The sequence below is a fragment of the Hyposmocoma kahamanoa genome, unplaced genomic scaffold (genome assembly GCF_003589595.1).
Source record: "Hyposmocoma kahamanoa isolate Upper Pololo Valley unplaced genomic scaffold, ASM358959v1 117, whole genome shotgun sequence".
In the NCBI taxonomy this organism is placed as follows: Eukaryota; Metazoa; Arthropoda; class Insecta; order Lepidoptera; family Cosmopterigidae; genus Hyposmocoma; species Hyposmocoma kahamanoa.
The window spans coordinates 923,575-945,801 of NW_020653397.1; the positions used below are offsets into that span (position 1 = coordinate 923,575).

General features: G+C 37.6%; 1 protein-coding gene across 1 annotated transcript in view; it reads left to right on the top strand.

Annotated features, from left to right (window-relative positions):
* The window catches only part of LOC113239926 (5'-3' exoribonuclease 2 homolog), a 39,611-nt gene that overhangs the window by 11,227 nt on the left and 6,157 nt on the right, over positions 1–22,227 (top strand). Inside the window, exons 8-16 of the mRNA XM_026477085.1 lie at positions 702–893; positions 988–1,071; positions 2,357–2,526; positions 2,750–2,918; positions 5,017–5,106; positions 5,189–5,345; positions 7,206–7,401; positions 8,198–8,394; positions 9,145–9,267. Of these exons, the coding sequence (XP_026332870.1) occupies positions 702–893; positions 988–1,071; positions 2,357–2,526; positions 2,750–2,918; positions 5,017–5,106; positions 5,189–5,345; positions 7,206–7,401; positions 8,198–8,394; positions 9,145–9,267 (1,378 nt within the window). The remainder of the gene's footprint in view (positions 1–701; positions 894–987; positions 1,072–2,356; positions 2,527–2,749; positions 2,919–5,016; positions 5,107–5,188; positions 5,346–7,205; positions 7,402–8,197; positions 8,395–9,144; positions 9,268–22,227) is intronic.

Genomic DNA, 22,227 nt, shown 5'->3' on the forward strand with positions numbered 1-22,227 from the left:
CAATCGGCCAGTTGTGAATCGCAATTAAGCGCCTCGACTCGGGAGAGGCAATCAAAATCAAGCTGCAGGATATTGATTGGTTTCTGGGCACTCCAGACAGGGTACTGACATTCTTAGTGACCGATAACTTCCTGCTGCATCTGCCTACATTCGAAATCAGCCAGCTGTAGTCAGCCACGTCACCCTTTATGTCTACAAGACCAGGGTAATGATTTTCACCACGGTAATTCCCCTAGCCCGGGGTACTAACTTTTATTGACCAATAACTTCCTACCGCGTCAGTTCAAACTCGAAATAGAGAGGGCGCTGTCGCCGGGCATGTTACTTTTATTAAAAATTCGTCTACAGGACCAGGGTAATGATTAGGATCAGGATAATTTATCTAGCCAGAGTATTGATTCTTAGTGATCAATAACTTCCTACCGTATCTGCCCAAAGTCGAGATCAAAGGGCGTTGTCGGCAGGCTCATTAACCTTACTGATACTCGGTACCCTGGCTTGAATAATTATCTTGATTAATAATTAACCTGGCCTCCTGCAGTATCTAACTAGGGGTACTTGATTATCCGGTAGAAGTACGACACTACTTTTTCTATTTCTTGCTATTAAATGTTCTGAGGTTTACCCTCGGGGTATTTCGATACTTGTAGTTCAATACTTGTAGATTCCCTATAGCATTCCTAACGCAAACATTTCCCCAGGGTTGGATAACGGACTCCGGTGACGTGAACCTAGATCGCGTGCAAGTTATAATGGACGAGCTGGGCCACGTGGAAGACGAAATCTTCAAGCGGCGTCATCAGAACGAGCTCAATTTCAAGGCGAGAGACAAAGCCAAGAAGAGACAGAAGATCAACTTTGCGCTGCTTGACCAGACACAGTTTGCTCCTGCTGTAAGTTCATGCTGTCCTGGTACCAGATCTTTAGCTAATTTTTCTTTAGGAAGGTCATGTTAAGCAATATTGCAATTTTTTTACATTTTTACAGAAAATAGGAGAAGTGAGAACTGTAAAGAATGCTCGCCAAGAAGCCGCTGATATTCGGTTAGCGGGCATGAAAGCTGCGGTTCAGGTGAGTTTACATTTCTCTTACCATTCCGTTTCACATTACGGCTTTTATGATTGGTTAGTTAGTGACGAGCGGTTAGAGTGGAATTCCCTACCTGCGGACTTATTCCTCGAACACTATAACTTGGACCTTTTCAAGGCGAGAGTGAATAGGCATTATTTAGGTGCGCATGCTGCATCGTCAACCTCATTTCCATCAGGCGAGCTGCAGGTCAAATGTGCACTTATGTTTTATAAAATAAAAAGTTTCCTCTGGAAGAGATGTATGATTTATCAATACAGGTGTGAAAGAGATAACGTGCTGTTTACATTTCTGATATGACTGAGTATTACCACATAGCGCAACTCCTGGGGTTTTTGCTCACTCTCCTTACGAATGTGTGGTAGAGGTTAATTAATATGATGGTTTCGAGTGTAATTTGATTACCTATGAAATAAAGATGATTTGAATTTAAATTAGAGATGAAACGGATATTCGGTAACTATCCAGCCTATTTTTACTATCCGGCCGGATACCGGATATTTAAAACTGAGAAAAATTCACAATGAGTACGCCAAGTTAATTGATTAAAGCTTATAATAATAGGATAAACACCAATTACAGGGTCGTTGACAATCTATTACTTGTAACTGAAAGAACTATGAAGTTAGATAACGCTATCTGTAAATATAGTACTAGATTACAAACAAATTAATGAAATCAATTTGAAACAAAATAATAACGGGCGTATAAAGTACTAGGCATACATAAGTATATATACAATTGTAAGTATACAATAATTAGAAATTTTAATATGGCCAAAGAACGATGTAATTGGTTTTTTTTGTTCTACAACTCGAGAAATTTGCATTCACAACAAATAAACAGCACTGATATTAAAAGATTTCACTATAAACATTTTTCTGTTTGTGTTTGTTTGTATTATTGAATAAATTAATCGTTTTAAAAAAACCAAGTGACCACAACAAACCAAATCGTCAATGTGAAAGTGTGAAAGTGCTTGTTTATTCACTAATTAATCAATCACGGCGATGCGCGCTGTAAACCGGTCGCCACATGTTTACGGCTGTGGGACAGATATCCGGCGGCCAGATATCCGGCTATCCGGTTTGGATGCTTGCAAGATATCCGGTATCCGGCCAAATGACTATCCGTTTCATCTCTAATTTAAATTGAACCTAAAAGTCGTTATTATTACATCGGCCACCTAGGAGGGCTTGGTATCATGCTTGTCTTCCCATAGGCCAGGCAGTTCTTCTCAATGTGATGGTACACAATGTGATTGCAGGAAGAAGATTCGCAACGCGGCCGCAAGCGCTCCGCCACGCAAGCCGGCCTCGAGAATGACGAAGACGATGACGACGACAAGAACGACGAGGTCCGCCTTTGGGAGGAGGGGTTCAAGGAGCGCTACTACGAGAGCAAGTTCGAGGTCGCCACAGACAACATGGAGTTCCGGTGAGAGACACACACGCATAGATAACCACAAATTAAAAGTTACCAAACTCACGTAGGCCGTATAAATATTTCTCCCGGCCCGGGATTCGCACCCGGGACCTCTGGGATGGTAACCGTTCGGCCACGGTGACATTATTGGAATAACCACCAGGTGACTTATGGTCATACCGCTATGGTATTTCCAGTTTTAGAATTATCTAAGGTTATACGTTGAATGTGTCAGGTACCGCGTGGCGCTGCAATACGTGCGGGGCTTGTGCTGGGTGCTGCGCTATTACTACCAGGGCTGCGCCAGCTGGAAGTGGTACTTTCCTTACCACTACGCGCCCTTCGCCTCCGACTTCGTCAACATTCAAGGCCTGTCCACCAAGTTCGAGAAGGGGACGCAACCGGTATATTTTATTTTTCATTTAGTCATTAAATTCTGGTCACATAACCCATATAATACCTTAAAAGTCTACAACCTCAAATGGCTTTGATTGATTACGCATAACAGTGAAAGTGTTGAATCTATCACTTTAAAAAATATATATAGTAAAATTGAGGAAATGCACTGATTACTATACAGTGTGAAAACACGACGATTTCTAAAAATTTTCACGATGGAAAAAAATCACTTCCCTCGAAATATTACAAGAAAGACGCTTAATTCAATAGATACTTTAGATGTACCAACGTTTTATTTTATGTCAACTGAAGTAGATAGAACACGTATAGTCATAATCATAATCATATCATTTATTGCTTTATATGCTACAAAAGGTCTTAAAGCTATTATTACATTCCAACATAAACCCTGTAAGGGCACTGCAATTAACTTACTTCACTATACTTATATTAATACTAATAGGTACACATAAATTCATGCCAAACTTAACTTACTATACTGTACACATAATGTCATGTACTTTTATTATCGAAATACTCTTTTAGGTCATAGAAACAGTACAACACAGTACAGAGCAAGTAACTTTTCAGAGCGTTTGCGAACATGTAATTATTTTCAATGTTTCTTATTCTAAGAGGTATTTTGTTATAGACTCTTATGGCCATATTGTGTGTACTCGAGCTAACAATTTCTAAATTTGTAATAGTAAACGGTATACATTTTTCAAATGGCTTTAATTCGTAAGAAAGGAATAAATTCTGAAATAAAGCCAGTGTCCTTGCTGCTCGACCCAAGCAAAAGGAACCGTATTAGTAGGGGAAAAGTGTTATTTCGAGATGCGTTAGTATCGACACTTAAGAACTAACATACGTACAATATAATGTAACAACATAATAAACTAAATAACTAATGTACTACACGAACTGCATTTATCGGCGACGTGTGTCGCAATCTGGTGTCAGGTCGCGGAATCGCCGATATATTGGCCCTTCGGCCAAAACTCCTTCAGGAATGTGGACAAATGTTCGGTCGGTATTCTCACTACAAACGAATTAAAAGTCACCTTGTGGCGGGACTGCAAGCGCTCGACCCTCAGGGTGCATTTGGCTTTTCTACCGGAACTTTTTGGATTTTAATAAAACTTGTCAAATAGATGTAATTGCACGTACTTCTCAGGTCGTTTTTTTATTATAAAAATGTTATATTGTTGAAAGCTTGACTTTAACTTGACACAGTTCGTTACAAACGAGTTTTTGTCGACTCAAGCCGGTTCTGCGTCGACAATTAAGGTCGTGATTCCGCCGGTGACTCCCTCAAAATTTACGTTTCAAAACAGCCTACTCTGACGGTCTTCCTTTGTACTTTGTTGTGCCTGAATGATATGTAACACCTTGTAAATAGTGGAATGTGAATCGACGCCTTACTTTCTTGAACTCGTATCTTATAAAGAGTGATTATTCAGGAGAAGGCAAAATTTTCTATTTATTTTAAATTTTAGCATATATCGACCCCTCCTACGTAAAGTATCGTATGTCGAAATTGCCAAGTTTACAGGGAAGCGTTTTAAAGCTCTCAATTGCAATGAGCATAATACGTGACTTTAGCATTTCTCAGTTTTATTCGGCAAAGCTCGTTACTCACATAGAGTTTTGTAAAATCCTAGATGTCGGTTAGATGATCACTCTATGTCAGTCATGAGGTTTTGCCAAATAAAACGGAGAACTTTGAAACGCTCCCCTGTAAACTTGGCAATTTCGGCATACGATACTTTACGTAGGAGGGCTCGATGTATATATAAAGTTATTTTGCATGCATTACTTTAAGAATCCGTAAAAGCCAGTGTGTGAATATGAAGGAAATATGATGTGAAATTAGCCTGCAAAATTTGTGTATACAATCCATTTTTTGCCTTTCAGTAACTTTATGCTTTAAGATACGATTTTGAGAAAGTTAAGGCGACGAAATAAAGAATGTTGGCTATTGATTTACATAGGAAATAAAACTATTTACGCGATTTAAATCCGGAAAAATAATTTCATTCCCTATGTGTAACAATCGCGAAAATCTAAGAACTCGATATATTAATTTACATGCTGGTGCAGTTCCGTCCGCTGGAGCAGCTGATGGGTGTGTTCCCGGCAGCCAGCTCGCAGCACGTGCCCAAACCTTGGGCCACCCTCATGAGCGACCCTGTGAGTAGTTTTTCTTTATCCATATATTACCGTAAGACCACGTTCCCCGACACGGTGCCTTCACAGCTTTCTTTTTCACCAGTTTTCACCAATCATTGACTTCTACCCGACGGACTTCAAGATCGACCTGAACGGAAAGAAGTTCGCGTGGCAAGGAGTGGCGCTGTTGCCCTTCGTTGACGAAAACCGCCTCTTTAAAGCTCTGGAGCCTTATTACAAGGAGTTAACACAGGCCGAGTGTGAGTGTTTAGACATCTCGATTTAGTAGCTGTAGAGTTCCATGTGAACGAGTTCATCCAGGGAAGTAGTGTTACCTATTTCTGCCACCAAGTAGTAATGTAAGCATTACTGCGTTTCGGTTTTGAAGGGTGCTGGTGCAATTACAGGCATATGGGACTTGTCAATTTATGCCTCAGGGTGCAGCGGCAGTGCACCTAGGATCTTTTCGATTTAAAGGTTTGATTGGCACTGCAGGCGTGTCGCTTACCACCAGATGTAGGACTTGCTCATCCAGTCACTAGATATCATAAAAAAATATTCCTGGCTTAATCACTATACTCCATTTCACATATCATGGATAAGGTGACGTATGAGTTTTAAAGTTTCTAGACAAGTATTGACGTAAAATCGAATGAAATAAAATCGATTTAAATATGTTATTGAGATAATTTGTAACGAAGAGAGAATTGATTTAGGCACAATAATTTAAGAACCACTAATAAACGAAATAAGAAGCATTCGATTATTATTTTATTAAGTTACCAAAAAAACTACATAACTAATTATAAAAATCAATAATAACCAAACAAAAAACCATAAAATCATCAATGCAAAACTCAAAACAAACATAATCGACCCGCGTACAAGGTTTATACACTCATATTAAAGCAAGACACACAGCTGATTCGATTTATCGATTCTATGATGTCAATCTCTATGCAAAAATATTCCGTTTTACGCATCAACTAGTTGGGGTAATTTATTTTTATATTTATCATTTCTGTTTCCATCAGTTTTATATACTGTAATTTTTACTTAAAATCACAACTCCCACAGATATTGTTTGTTTTTGGTACAGTATAACAAATTTACTATTTCTTTTTGTAAGGTGATTGTAAGATTAGTTAAAAATAGTATGCATGCAACTTAAAAATTTAAAATGGACTTATTCTTAACGAATCGAAATCAAACCTTATGTTGTTCTCAGGAAGAAATTCTATAACAAAGCCAATTATCACCTCCATTGTTCCATTATGTAACACCTGTAAATTCTTGGGTTTAACGCTAGACTCAAATTTGAACTGGAAGTCACATATACAAACTCTATGTCAAAAACTTGGAAGTGCTGCATACGCACTGAGGAAACTGCGTCCTCTTGTCTCCAATGTGGTATTGAGGCAGACGTATTATGCGTATTTTCATTCGTTGATGTCTTATGGCATCACACTGTGGGGCAATTCAACTGAGTCGATTAGGGTATTTATTCTTCAAAAACGTGCACTAAGAACAATAGTAGGCATATAAAAGGGTCAGACCTGCAGAAACCTTTTTAAGAAATACAATATAATGACCATGTACTCACAATATATTTATGATATAATAGTTTATGCGCGTCAAAACTTGGCTACTTATGAGCGACGTACAGGCGGAGGCCGAGCGTTACGAAACGCGGGAACACTAAAATCCGTTGCCCACCGTACCGAACTTGCAACTAGAAATCCGCGGGTAATAGGTCCCCGATTCTACGAACATCTACCCACAGACCTGAAAAGTGTTAGAAACGATGCAACGGTTTGTACCCGACTAAAAAACCTTTTATTGGATATTGAATTGTACAGTGTCGATGAGTTTCTTTTGAAACAATTTTAATTTTATTTTATTCGACAAGCAGTAGTTATACTACTTTATTTTATATTCATTATTATTATTATAATTTTATTACTGACGATCATAGTTATCCCTTGACATTGTATTTCCAATTGTAATATTGTGACATTGATAACATGAAATAAACGATTCTATTCTATTCTATTCTATTCTAAAGGGTCACAGTAACTGTTCTATGTGAAATGGACAATGATAATTGTTATTTCTGACAGTGCAACGCAACACCCGCGGACACGATCGCCTGTACGTGTCGACGGGCAACAAGAGCTTCGAGTTCTTGCTCGGCCTGTACGAGCAGGCGGGCCACGACATCAAGAAGCTCATCGCCAGCGATCAGAAGTACCCGTTCAGGGCTGAAGGCGTGCGTGGTGACGTCATGCTGAGCGCCGACTGCGTCTGTCAAGGCGGGTTAGTATGCTTCAAAAGAGTATGTTATACATAATGAGTATAGAGCGGGTTTGAGTAGACAATGAACTACGAACTATTAGGAATGAATTTCGGTTAGGGCCCTAATGAGACGTGAAATAAAAAGTGAACTGTATTACAATAGGGCTGGCATATACGTCGTTTTAACTATGAATAATATAGATTGGTTTGGCTATTAATACTTGTCGTGATTGTCATGGTTTAGAAACGTACCTTAAGACGCGGGCAGGTTTAGGGATCGTACAATGAGTTTACGTTTAATAGTAACAGTTTATTTTAATCACTATGAAATCGAATGACAACTTTTACTTTCTATTAATTTTAACGACCAAAATAAGTTCCTTCTTTTTACTGGGATACTGGTTTCATTTTTTTAAAAATATGTCTTAAAGTAAATCCCCACCTTTATGAAATATATTTCGGATTCTGAAAAATTTTATAAAAAATTCTATGGCCAATAAAAAGGGACATGCCAGCGCCATCTATTGATAAACGACGTGCATCATCTTGGACATTCAAAGCGAATATATGCGTAGGGATCGTGGAATGCTTTTGTGGTAGTACTGTTGGAACCACTTAGATGGCGCTGAAAGTACATTTCGTGGGACCGTTAGTAAGGCTTGGTAAGTAGTACAACTGGTGTTACATAGGTGGCGCTGTTAAGCAAAAGTTCCGTAACAAAAAGTGAATTGCAAGCTGTCAAGCTTTGTTTGTAAAACTGACACGAAGGTCTTGGGTATGAACCAGAATGTAGTTAGAATAGCCGTTGATGCATCAGGCAGTTGGCGTCGCCCGTGATCGGGCTGCGACCGGTGCTGGGCAACCGCGTGGTGTGCGTGCGCTTCGTGGATCCGCAGTTCCCCGATGACTTCGTCTTCCCCGCGAGGAGGCTCAAGCTCGCGCAGCAGCCGCCGAGGGTGCTCAAGCCTGGGGACTTGAGCCACCAGGAGAACAGGAATTGGAAGCCGCAAATCGGTGAGTAAATTTCTTTTTAAATAATTCCTCAAACCCGGACCGCTCAAATTCATTGTGCGTTCGAAAGTATGAAAAGAACATGAACAAAAACCTAATCAACTCGGTTCTAGGTAAAGATGACCCAGTGCATAAATACGATGGTTTCACATGTGAAGTATTTTTGTAGCTAAATGACTATTTTAAATTTGTAATTAATATAAAGATCGAACACCCAGAAAAAAAATCCTTCGGTCTGGGCGGATGCGAACCGACGTCTTCTAGCATACCGTGGCAGTCGCTATACCAACTAAGACATTTTCTAGCCGGGGCTGTGTAGCTGTAAAGGTATCTAACTGGGTGACGAAATATCATAGATTTCTCATAGATGGCGTTAAGGCTAAAAAGTCGTTGAAAAACCAAATACAAATATACTACGCAAGCACATAGAAAAATTCGTGAGGTTCGCTGGTTCGTTCCGTGGCTTAATTGGCATAGCGTCTACCACGGTATGCAAGAAGACGTCGGTTCGAATCCGGCCAGATCGAAGGAATTTTTTCTGAGTGAGTGAATCTTTGTATTAATAATTATAACAAACTAGTGGAGTAATTTCACAAAAAAGAATTGAATATCAATTCAATAAAAATTTCTTTAAAATTTTATAAATGCAAATGGCAAATGTCATTTTACTCCGTCTTCAAAAAAGCAGACGATAGTTAAGAATCCGACGAAGCTGTCTTCACCAACAACAGCTGATAAACTTGTAAATCGCAGGCATGGTCCGCTCGCACACGATAGCGAACCTCGAGGCGGCCGGCCACCGCATGCTGGGCCATCACCTGCCGAGGGACAGGTCCTACACCTCGGTGCCGCCCCCGCAGCACCAGCAGCAACACAGTAAGTATTATACATAACAGTGAGCAACGTCTACGACATTTTACTTGTGTATTTTCAACATTATCGCCCATTCTAGGAATACTCCTTTTTTATAATATCAAGTGACGGGACGGACAAGTCGTGCACCTGGTCGTAAGGGCGCTTTCACGTAATATCGTGACGACAGAGAGTCTGCACGACTCGTTTAAAGTGTCATGGCTTGTATATTTAAATGAAGTTGTTCACACACACGATTAACTGTCGTTCACGACTTTTTTGACGTTACGACGAGAGACTGTCGTGACAATGGGAAGAGCTAGAACGACAGTCGTCAAACGTTAAATAAAACGTCACGATAAAAATGTGACGACAGGTAATAATAAAACGCCCGACACCCTGACACATTATATGCTTATAATTTGACCAAAACCCTTCCCTTCAAGCTTCCCTCCAAGCTGGAACGTAGTAATGGTCACATTTCTGCTTGGCTGTAGAAATAAGTAAGGATGTGCGCTATCATAAAGAACTCTACTACTCTTCTTCCAAGCGAATTTCATTAAACATAATTTTGCAAGAGTGTGGAACGTTTCGATGATGTCCACAAATTTTCGGTTATTCTTTTATTCGAATCGGTTAATTGATGGGGTCCGTGTAGCCATCCCCATAATCGGCCACCAGGTTTAGATGCCTTTGTATTTGCCAAGTTTTACAAAAATCAGTTAACGGAAAGTGTGCGAAAACGGATTCATCCCTTAGTTTGCCACCCTTAGAGGAGGAATATTTTCTTCAAATTTAAGCTTTGGAACCACTGCGGAGGTACCTCTCCCCAACAAAAAAGAATCTTCAAAATCGGTTTACAAATAGTTATCGCGGTAACGCGAACCGACGTCTTCTAGCATACCGTGCCAGACGCTATACCAACTCAACCACGGAACGAACCAGCGGACCTCACGAATTTTTCTATGTGCTTGCGTATCTTTGTATTTATTTGGTTTTTCAACGACTTCGACCGGATCGAAGGATTTTTTGGAGTGTTCGATCTTTGTATTAATAATTATAACAAACTATATATAAATAATATAATTATGTATAATTACTCCACTAATTTCACATAAAAAAATTAATATCAATTCAATAAATATTTTAAATACAAAATACAAAATGAATAGCGATATCTCTAGCCGGAGCTGATAGCTGTAAAGCTGTGAAAACTGGGTGACGAAATATCATAGATTTCTCATAGATGGCGCTACGGCTAAAAAGTCGTTGAAAAACCAAGTACAAAGATACGATGCAAGCACATACAAATATTCGTAAGGTCCATTGCTTCGTTCCGTTGCTTAGTTGGTATAGCGTCTTGCTCGGTATGCTAGAAGACGTCGGATTTTTTTTTGAGTGTTCAATCTGTACATTAATATTATAACAAACTAGTGGAGTAATTTCACATAAAAATAATTGGATATGAATTCCATAAAAATGTAAACTCTTATTTATTTTGTTATTTAAAACTTAAAAAATAACCTCAATAATTAAAAGATTTAGTCTTAAACATTAATCGAGTCTACGAGGGCGCGGCACGTGACGCAATTACACATCACGACGTCACACGCGTGGGACGTGTTACTCGGCGACGTGTGACAGGGATTAGTTTTTAATAAATTCGTCGTTGTTTCGATGGTTTGTTTGTTTAGTGACAATTTGTGTCATAATTTTTGTGATGGGGCTCAATATTGTGTTGATTGTCTTGTACAATCAGTGTCCATTAACTGTACGTAATATGACCGATGTAATATCATATCACACGGTATGTATACATATCAAGGATCAAGGATATATGTATATTATTATGTCTATAGTACGAATCGTTCAGTAAAAACGCTTGTTGTTTACTTTCTCCCTTTTGTTAAAATTTTTTATTTGACGAAAAAAATAGAAACACTTTTAGTAACAAGGAATACACAAACAAAATGTACTGCTTATTTCTAACAGAAATTTCTTCCTGCAGACCTAAATACAGGAAACAATAATTACAAATCCCGTGCTTAAGTGCACAACAAAACAAAAATTATGAATAAAAAAAACAATATCAAAAACATACAATTATTAAAACTATATAAAAGATACTAATTTTTATAAAATTTAGTTATTATTTATTTAGTTAGTTTAATTATTTAGTCAGTTTTGTTTTTGGTTATTATTATCCTTAGAATAATAACGCATAGAAACCTAGCCCGCACACGCTAAGTGAGGCAAATTGAAGCGCTCCCAAAGGGCCTACACGAGCGGGCGGGCCTTCAGTGCTCAAGGTCAACTTGCACCGCGAACAGCTCCAGAATTTTTGCTAAAAATGACGAAATGTACGGTAAATGAGTGTAAAAATACGTCAGACAAACATAAAATAGATACTAACATCACATTCCACAAGGAAGTAACGCGTTTACGTAACTTGTATTTTTATATAAATATTCACTAAAACCGAAAATTAACCTACTACAAAAACTAGCCTACATGAATTTGATTTTTGCCTCACTTGTGACAGTTCGTTTGATATGAAACTATCATTCTATGCGTTATTATTCTAAGTTATTATCATACATTTAATTCTTAGTTTAAGTTGTACTACAATAGAAAATCTCTTCTGATTGTTGTTATTGGGAAGAATCTGACTTCCAATCCAAGATACAGTATCAATCATACTAGTTAGGAAGTCAGATCAACACGATTTTGTAATATTTCATTTATTTGATAAATAATAGTGGTTTATGTGACCGTCACGTGATGGAAGGCATTAAAACACGAGTGTGGTTTCACAACACCACACGCGTGTTTTAATGTCTAATTATGTACAGTTACATACACTGTTTTATCTATACATATATTATAAGCTCTCTATGATATGATAAACAACAAAACAAACTAAATGGCGGCAAATAAAACCTTTTCTCACGCATGTCACGCTACCGTAGTTTTTTTTTTAATTCATTGACAAACTAGAGTCGGCCCAAACTATTATCATATCGTTCGTTATCAAGTAAGTTGTGAGATTTGTCAAAATTGTTGGCTATTGACATTTCATTTCGAATAAAATTTAATCTAGGCTGATATTAGAATTGAGGTCGAATTAAATTGTTTTGTTTGTCAGAGGTGTTCGAAATTTGAATGTAACCATTAATACAAAAACCACGAAAAAAATGTCCGAAGTTAACCTATACAAACGTAGTGACATGTAACGAAATATAAAAAACTAAAACGTTTATTTTAAATTGTAACGTCATTGCAGTACTGCCTAATTTTGCTTGCAACAATTTAAGGACCCAAAAACACCATATTCAGCTTCTACTGGAAATTTAACAAAATGCACCATATTTAGCTTCGACTGAAAATGACTTGAACACAAGAGTAATGGAGTAGCCTTTATCGTAAATGTTAATTAATTTTTATATATATTATTATGTCGCATTTTGTACAAATTCACTTAAAGAAATAATAAAGAGTTGGTCAGATACAAACATACAAATATTACTACAAATGTGAAAGTAAGCGTGTACTATAAGACATGTACTGATATTCCAACTAAACGTAAACCGTAACTCCGAAAACCGATTTAGTTTATTGTTGTAATCTTCCTAAAAAAATATATTTGACATTTTATTTCGTTACCTCGAATTAAACGTCATTAAAAAAAATTTTTTTAAATAAGATTTAAATCAAAGCGACTCTATAGTTTCTTTGTTCTAAATATTTCAATCGCTTGTGGTTCGAACAATTGAAAATGACCAAACAGTTTATATAGGCTTCTTGAAATTGACGTAATGGGTCTCTTTCCATCTTTGCGCATGCAATGTGTAGAAAAAAGCCAGTTAGCTATTTGATTATTTTGTGTGCTTTTGTAATTTATATTTACGATTCATTTATATATAAATTAAATACGATAAAACTGTACAAAATAACACTTTTAAATGAGAACTATGATAACACAATATATTTGTTAATGAAAATATGATACAAAATCCTGTTTTTACACTTTACTGCGGTAATTTTTACAAGTTATTATTGTATAGTACTGCATGATTGACAACCGCGCTGTCGCTCGAAACAAATGAAGACTGTTGCGCGATTGACGCTCTGTATGCGATTTTAACGCCTTATAGGTGCGGACACTTTTTAGCGCGAACCCGACGTCCATTTATTGGTAGGTCAATGAATGTAATAATAAAATCGAATGTGATGCTATTATGAAGCAATAATAACATTTTCACAGATAAGAAATTTGTTCTAACAAAACAGTTTACCTTTATGCTGATCGTAATTTGCGGTTTTTGAACACATCATAAAGGGTTTATGATATGTGTGTAAGATACATATTATTATAAAGATCTATTTTATTTTTTAGTTGTTAATGCCATGATTAATATTTTTTGTTTGTGAAAATAGTCGGTCGCAAAAAAGCCGTTTATATCCAATATAAACTCACGGCCTCTGCTTGTGAGATGGTAGGTCAAACAATTAGGCTACCACGGCCATAGCACGAGTGAGTGGTATGGTTGCATTATTGTGATGATTTTAAGGCTATTTTCTTACACATGGAATATTTATTATTTGAGCTAAAACTGACAAATCACGTGAGATGTACCAAATTCAAACTATCCAATCGCATCGCTTTTATTACCGTTGTAAAGAGTGGAATGCTTTCCTGTTGATACAGTCTTTTTTACTGTGATGCGGTTATTTCGGCGGTTTAAATTTCCCCCTTTTTTACAGAAATTATCTAACGTACAGTGAGTTTAACGCGATGGCAGTTAAAAACTTTTGTATATCGACTTGTTAACTCTTCCCCTTTATATCCTGAAGAACCTACGTCGGTTAAGTGTAACAAGAAACAATGGTGAAACAAAAGCACGGCTCTAATGAGGACGGTCCTTGCATTGCCCTGTGATTCTAGTTAGGGCGTAAGTAGGGGCTGTTGTAAGGGTAACGTTGGTAGAGAATAATTGGCAATAGGGGAAATGTGGCTTGACTTATTTCAATACGGCGCGGCGGCGCCTCGGAGGCATGGTTGGTAGTTATCGTTCAATTCTGTTAAATTATTTATTACAGTCAGCGTTTAAAGCTGCTAACAGATTGACTTATGCGTGAAGTCGTCGTTGATAACAAGTCGATCTCGACTTCGTACGGTTGATGCGGGAAGTCGTTATCAACTTCATTCAGTCGAGGTCTCGGATAACGACTCCACGCATTAACTTCTTATCGTATCGATGACATGCATTATACTTTAGTGGTCCAGAACTCAGCCATACCGACCGCGTCACTAGCAGCCGCCATTAAGTCCTCAAGCGTGCAGATGCTAGGGCACGCAGGGCACTATATGAGGTGGGCCATCGTTTCAGTCGCACTGCACAAACAGTCCAGGTTAGAACCATTCGAAAATCCCCACCTGAACAAATTGCCCTTGCTCCGACCAACCTGAGTTCGAAACCTATTCAAAGACGTCCAGATCGGCCATGGCAATTCGTGTCCAGGAGGAAGACTCTCCGAAGACGGGACAAACGTAGATGGTACTCTTTCGCGCTAAAGGTTGCACCTCGCCGTGGGGTCTACTCTCGATGTCCGTCCGACATCCGTCCGAAACAATTACTGCCAAATAAGCAATACCTGACCAAATGAAAAGACGCGTGATGCGAATGAAGCTTCATACTTGATACTTGTCTTTTAATTTTGTCGCATATTACTTATTGGACAGTAATTGTTTAGGACGGATGTCGGACGGAACTCGAGAATAGACCCCCTGTGCCGGCTCAATGCAATGAATCGACACATTTGACAAAACTTTTCCGGATTCTCAGTCCCTTTTGCACTGTGAAGTGATCGTGAATAGGGTACCGAGTGTCGATGGCCATTTTTACTCTTACGCAAGATGCCGCGACATTTCTGCGGATGTCTGGCGGAGTCAGCTAGTGGGTACAGCAATCTTACCAGTTTCAGCTTAAGACAGCCAGTTATGATCAGGCATGTTTCATTTAAGGCTGTATCCACTAATTTTGCATGGGTAGAACGCATTAACTGCGTGAAGTAGAGTTCTCGGCTGCATGAAGTTGATTACTACTTCACGTATTAATTGCAAACATATAGTCATTCTGTTAGCAGCCTAAGCGATCGGTGCGTATGGGGCTGTTCAAAAATAATAATTATGTGTCAGCGACCGTAGCTGGCCTTCTGGCCAGATGGAGTGACGATCTGCGAAAGGGTGCTAGCAGCAGATGGATGCGACAAGCAGGTCTCTATGTCCAGCAGTGGGCTGATGATTACCATGATGATGAACCACAGCTATCTATTACACGATCTCGAACTTGAGAATTCCCTATACTCTGAATATCAGAGCAACGGAGTCCGCTACAGAACACCCAGACGAAAACCTTATTTCCCAAATAGGTGCTAGTTACACATCGAAATAATAATATAATTTTAATTAGCATGTATATACTCCCACTTCTGGGCACAGGCCTCTCACAATGGGAGGCCTTGGGCTGTGTTTCCACGCAAGCCCAGAAAAAAAAAATTGTTTTGTTTGGAAATGTAATAATTAAACGCTAAATTAAGGACAAGTTAAAAATGTTAAATTTGCATTTATAGCTATGGAAGAGCGGTGTTAATGCAAAGTTAATTGTATTAGTGAAATAAAATTTTTATATATTATTAAAATGAACCAAAGAGCTCGTGTTAAATTTCAAATAAAGTTTCGCACATTTTTTCTGAAAACTCAGAGGTGCAAGCCCGGCTTCGAACGCACTTCTGCTTGAGAGGCTACCAGGGCTATTACACATCAAAAACTTTAGAGTTAGATATTATCCACTCTACGTATATGACTTCTTTTAATTTTGGGTATATGCACCAGAGGCCTGAGTGTAAATTTGTAATCATTCAAACGCAACTACCGCGTTTGCGTTAAGATTTTTATTTAGATCTTAATTGTATATTTATAAGGCATAAATTAAAATCGTAACGCAAACGCGATAGTTAAGTTTACATATTTGAAAACTTTCACTAAGGGCTCTGTATCTACAGCGCACCTCCGGTAAAACACTGACTTAACTGTAAATAATTTTGATCCCAAACCACTTTTATAATCAATTTATAAGGAAAACAGAGAAGCATTATGCATTGCTTCAATTTTCTATAGAGGCCGTAATGCGTATTGAAATAGTGTATAAACATTTAAGAGTTCTTTAAATGTGCTAAGTAGCCCTAAATACAAAACTTTTGATTCATTTTCTGCAAATTTTACAAATATGAGTTAAGTCACTGTTTCTTTGGACATGCGATATAATTAACTATTTTTGTTTTTATGACAAGCTGCGAAATATATACAGAGATTTTTTGTCCACCTCGATGATCCAGGTTTGCACAGTGGGTGCTATATGTGACGGTCTCATGTTCAATTCCGGGCAGGACGGTGAAAGGAACATTTCTAAATTGGTTCTAATCTGTGTGCTCTGTGTAGTAGTAATAATAATAACGCACATACTCAACATAGCCCCGCACTAGGGAAACCCTGTGTCGCAGGTGCCATGGACACACACATAGACAACCACAAATTACACCCAAACTCATAAGAGAAATAAATGTAGGCCATACACATATTTCTCCTGGCCTGGGAATCGAACCTAGGACCTCTGCATGGCATGGTAACCGTTCGGCCACGGAGGCAGTAGTGTCCCAATTGATTATGTTGCTCTGGTACTCAATAGTGCATAGAATTCCTTTGTTCGAGACCAGTTAATTGGTGTCGTTGTGTGGTACATTATTAAATAAAGCATTGGCTAACTCTTACTGGATCAATCACAAGACTCGAGTCTTTTTATGGACTGATTAAGTATTTGATTTATTACCGAGTTGAGACTTTATGTATTTATACTTATATTGACGACACCTGACTAGGAATTCGTTTTAACCGACTTCCAAAAATGACGAGGTTCTCATTTTAATTGTACTTTTTTTTGCTCATGTTACACGAACACTCTGAAGTGATTTATGAACCTTTTTTTTTTGAAAGTGGGTACCTCAGTATTGGTCCCATTTAAATTTGAAGAACATATTCTACATTTAAAGGTGGCAAAATCCGGTTTCGCGCACTTTCCGGTAATCGATTTCATTACACCTTGGCAAGCAAGCAAGTGTAATTCTACGAACTTTTTGAGGTTGGTTGTTTTATAAAAAGTTATAATTATTTTGTAAATAAATATTTATATACGATAATACTTAAGTACGTTGCAAAAACATGAAAGCACTACCGCGCTGCCATTTAAAATTCCTAGCATAATACATCTACTTTACGATCCATAAAGTTTAAGAAAACAAAATTACAGCCAATCTTCACTGTGAAAGGAATCCCATTATTACAAATTCGAAATTCAAATTGGCCTATCGCAGTAAGCATTGGCGTGTAATAGCGCGCGAATGCAAACAGGAAGTGCGAAGGGACGCCATTGTCCGACGCAGTGTCGCCAACTGGGAAAATAATAATTATCGAGGGTTGCCAACACAATGGGGACAATTTTTTTAAATAACGGGTCGATCGGCTCAAGTACTTCCTATTATCCTGTGAGAGAGGATTACGCTACAATGTCGGGAGCTTTTTTCATTTCTTTATCGATTTTTTGTATTGCTTTATTACCAGGTGGCTTCGAAGGTGTTTTAATACGTATTTTATTTTCTTTTTACGATAATTCGTTGACGGCAGCCTTAAAAATCTGGAGAGGTTCGAAAAGGTTTCGCTTTTCTTCGCTTGTAAAAAATATTGTTCAAAAGTGAAAAAAATGTGTATGTTACAAAAGAATTCACCAAAAATAGTTTTGCACTTAATAATGTCAAAAAACAGCCAAAAAGTGTATAGAAAATCATCATTTTCAAGTCCAATAAATATAAATCGTGCTCCCTCTGTGACTTCCTCAGACCCAATTAATTTCTATTTAGCATTGCATTCAAATCAATCAAACAGGATAACAAACCGTTCCAAATTAAAACTCTTATGCCGACGTAGTAAAGTTTATAATTAAGATTTTTTCCAAACTGTAGGGGGCGTCACGTGGCCCCATTAACCGCCCCCAAACTACGGAATTTTTAATTGAATACGCTTATTTGATTTTGCGATTGACATGTGTACAAATACTATAATTTTAAATTTTGATGGAGTCGCGAATTGTTTGTAAAATTAGAGACAAAATGGGGCTTTCCAATTTCGTGACTTGTTAACTTTTTCTTCATTTATTTATTTAAACTTTATAGTACAATACACTGAAGTACACATGGCGGACTTGATGCCATAAGGCATTTGAAAAAAAAAACTGGTTGGAAAACTGCATTGAAGTTGCCACCAAATGAAAGAACCAAAAAGAATTATTGTTTTTTTTGTGCATGGTAAAGAAAACTACGACAGTTTTGGAAATCTCCAACTTCGTTGACTCAGCGATCGTCTCAATTAGCTTGGCGTCTGAAACTTTTGGTAGTCACTCACTTCTGGAAATTTATTTATACTATTTTTGCTTCCAACATACGACGAACAGACGCTCAAGTTTTTAATTCTTCAAGAAATGCAAAAACATATGTACAAGGTAGTTTTTCCTGCTTTTGAAGCTGTATATTTTACTTTTTCCACAAAATTTCTCGAGTGCTGATCCCAACGTGTCCTCCGGAATTAATCCGCCACAAAGACGTATTTTCTTTCCCAAAAATCGAGCTCACACAAGCATTTTTTGCAAGAGTCGACAGGGTTCTGTCTGTAAAAATATTCATTGTGACATTCAATTTTATATGATTTACAAAAACCTAATTGCAGCCTAAATCGCGTAAATAGTAGTAAGTGACGGGCACAGCAGTGCCCCTAAGATCTTTGCGATTTAAAGCTCCGAGTGGCACAGTAACTATTATGGACAGGCTAATTTTTATTTAAAGATATATTGTATTTAAATTTGATTTAATATAATTATAATAAAAAAAATATAATATTATATTTTTATTATTATTTTTTATAATACCAAGTGATGGTACGCGCAAGTCGTGCGCCTGGTGGTAAGCCTATAACAGTTGCAGCGTCGTTCAGAGCTTCTAATCGCAAAGGTCTGAGGGGCACTGACGCACCGCCCGTCATCCTGAAACATAAAGGTAACAAGTTCTGCGTGCCTGTAGTTTCACCAGCACCATTCAAAACCGTAAAGCAGTAATGCTCACATATACACGTTATACTTTCCAGTGTTTGCAGATTACCGCTCTATGTCTCATGATGTATAATTAAGTTACGGTAAATGAGATTAGCACAAAACTCTAGTCGTTCGCTTTTAGCTATAAAATAGTTTATCTTAAACAAACCGCAGATTCGAACAAACCACAGACAATTTGTCGCTACGAGGGACCCTAAGTCACCGCGCTGTCGCCGGACACTTGAGCACGCGCGTCCCGCCTCTAATTATTGCAGAAATCGCAGGTCGCTCCTTGCCCCCGAGAGTGGCGCGTCTCATTTATTTTTTCCCTTTCCCTAAATTGACAAGGAGGGTACATCCTAGTTACCCTTAGATGTTCAAGTCGTAATGTCAACAGCGCATCAAGCATTACATTTGCATTGCAAAGTTCAATCTTTATAAGCGTTTAAGAAAATGGTAGCAAAGAATTTCCAGTTTTAGAATGTCTTTCAAACCAAACCGTGTCTGGTAAAAACTGGTCGAGCTTTGTATAAGTATTTTAATTGACATTTTCTACTTAAAATATCCTTGTTTGTCTTTTGATACATACCTAGTTACTTGCGTTGTTAAGACTATTTAATTACATATTACTTTAGAGTTTTGATTACAGAAATAGATTCATCACTGATGTGCAATCATCTTGGCGCCCGACAAGGGCCTCAATTGCTTTTATTTGCAACGCTTTCACGCCCGTGAATATGACGCGAGGCTCCCATTAGATGCCTATTATGTCTGCCTCCACCTGCCTTTTTTATATTCTTTTTTACCTCTGCCACATACATAGTGCAAGTTGCCGAAATGAGTGAGTGCAAACATTACGTCAAAGCTTTTACGAAGGCTATAGTGAAAAAGTAGCTTTTCCAAAAGGATGCGGTGTGATGAAGCCTTTACTTTTTGCAGTGTTCTTTTATTATTTTTGGTTATTATTATTTATACACTAATTCTAATTACAGATCATGCCCAGTTGTTTTCATATTTGCACTTTCTAAATCAGACAATAAAGGCATAGGAAACATATTAATTGCGGCCCAAAACTCGCTTATTAAGGTCGTTTCTAAAATTAAAAATCCATTTGATGAGAGAATTTAAATAACTTTCAAAAATTACATTTACTCTTGAAAAGCATTTTTTTCCCCAGCGTAAATTGCGCTCGGTAATTATACGATTATAATTATGTGAGGAAAAATTTTGTTCCACATTTTTCCTGAAATTTGACAAGTAGTCAAAGGTACACTCTGTATAGTCTTTCGTCAGAGGTCATTGTATAGTAGTAAGAACACAAGTGGTCCCACGCTGGGCGCCAACGCACAATGGCGGCTAATGGCATGGCGTCGTTACGCACTCGATGCTCGCGAGTAATGCTGTAATTGTGATTGCTACGCTACGGATTCCAGTGAAGGGCTCGATTGCTGGCATTATAAGCTAGACAGATTTAATCGCTGCGCGGTAATTTTGTGATAACTGTTAGTCTGTAATGCCAGAAAATAATGATGTTGATTTAATTTTTGTCAAATAATTTGTAGTAATGTGAATCCTAGTGAATGGACCGTGGCCTTACAACTCATCTGTCTAAAGGACACTGGACACACAATTATTAAGATGTAGTTAAGTTGATACAGGGATCGCTTTATTGTGTTCATAGTGATCTTGTCCTTAAGTTCTGTGTTCTTTTTTGAGTTTCCGTTATGACTGCGTATTAATTATTAGATGAACAGGGAATCGCATTAAAACAATACAAACGTGTGAAATAAATAAGGAAAAAACGGAATTGTCACTGTATGCTCATATTGGCGCCCAATCCGGGACGGTTATGTAACTTCCACTTGAATTCAACATTAGACTTACTCGAGCATTCAAAAGCGAACAATAAGCACTTCACAAACGCGTAAATCGCTTTGAACAAAACACTTCCCTTTGAGCATAGGGAATTACTTTGATTCGTAACTCCAGTAGGTTTTAAACTTAAATACTTTGTTTGCAATGGTGCTAACGGGCAAAAAGCGGCTATCGATGTCGAAAGGCCTACTCGTGCTCAGAATCCTTTTACATCCAAAACTTTGATGGACAAAAAGGCTAAGCTTTTCGTCGTTGCTTTAAAACTGGAATTATACGGCGTGACTTGTACGGAAACATAGTCGGTCTAGATAGGTCCAATTTGTCTCTATGCCTGTAACTATTTTATAATAATTGTTGTTTACTTCAGCCTATATATAGACCTTAGTAAAAAAGTGGACGTTATATTTTAAAACACTTACAGTAATTGTAATTTTTACATTTATTGAATGTCACGATGTTTGACCATCATGATATTCAATTATTTTCATGAAATTACTTCACAAGTTAGATTTATCTACGGCAAAAAGTCGTTAATAACAAAGATCTCCGCTAGTTCGTTCGGTGGATTAGTTGGCATCGCGTCTGCACGGTTTGCTGGAAGCCGTTGGTTAGAAGGAATTTTTGTCTTAATGTCCGATCTTCACATTAATAATTATAGTTAAAGTATTTTTTTTTAATAAATGAAATAGAATTTGAACAATACACACTGAAATAATAATGTTATTTTTAAATTCTTCTAGACGTGATAAAAAACATTATTTTTTTTAGTAATAAATTTATTTATATAACAATAAAACAGATATGTATGTGTATATAACTAAAAAACTAACTAAAAATGATATGTGTGTCATTACGAAATTTGTACGTTAATATATAACATCATTTTAAGTTACTATTTAGAATGGTCGTGAAT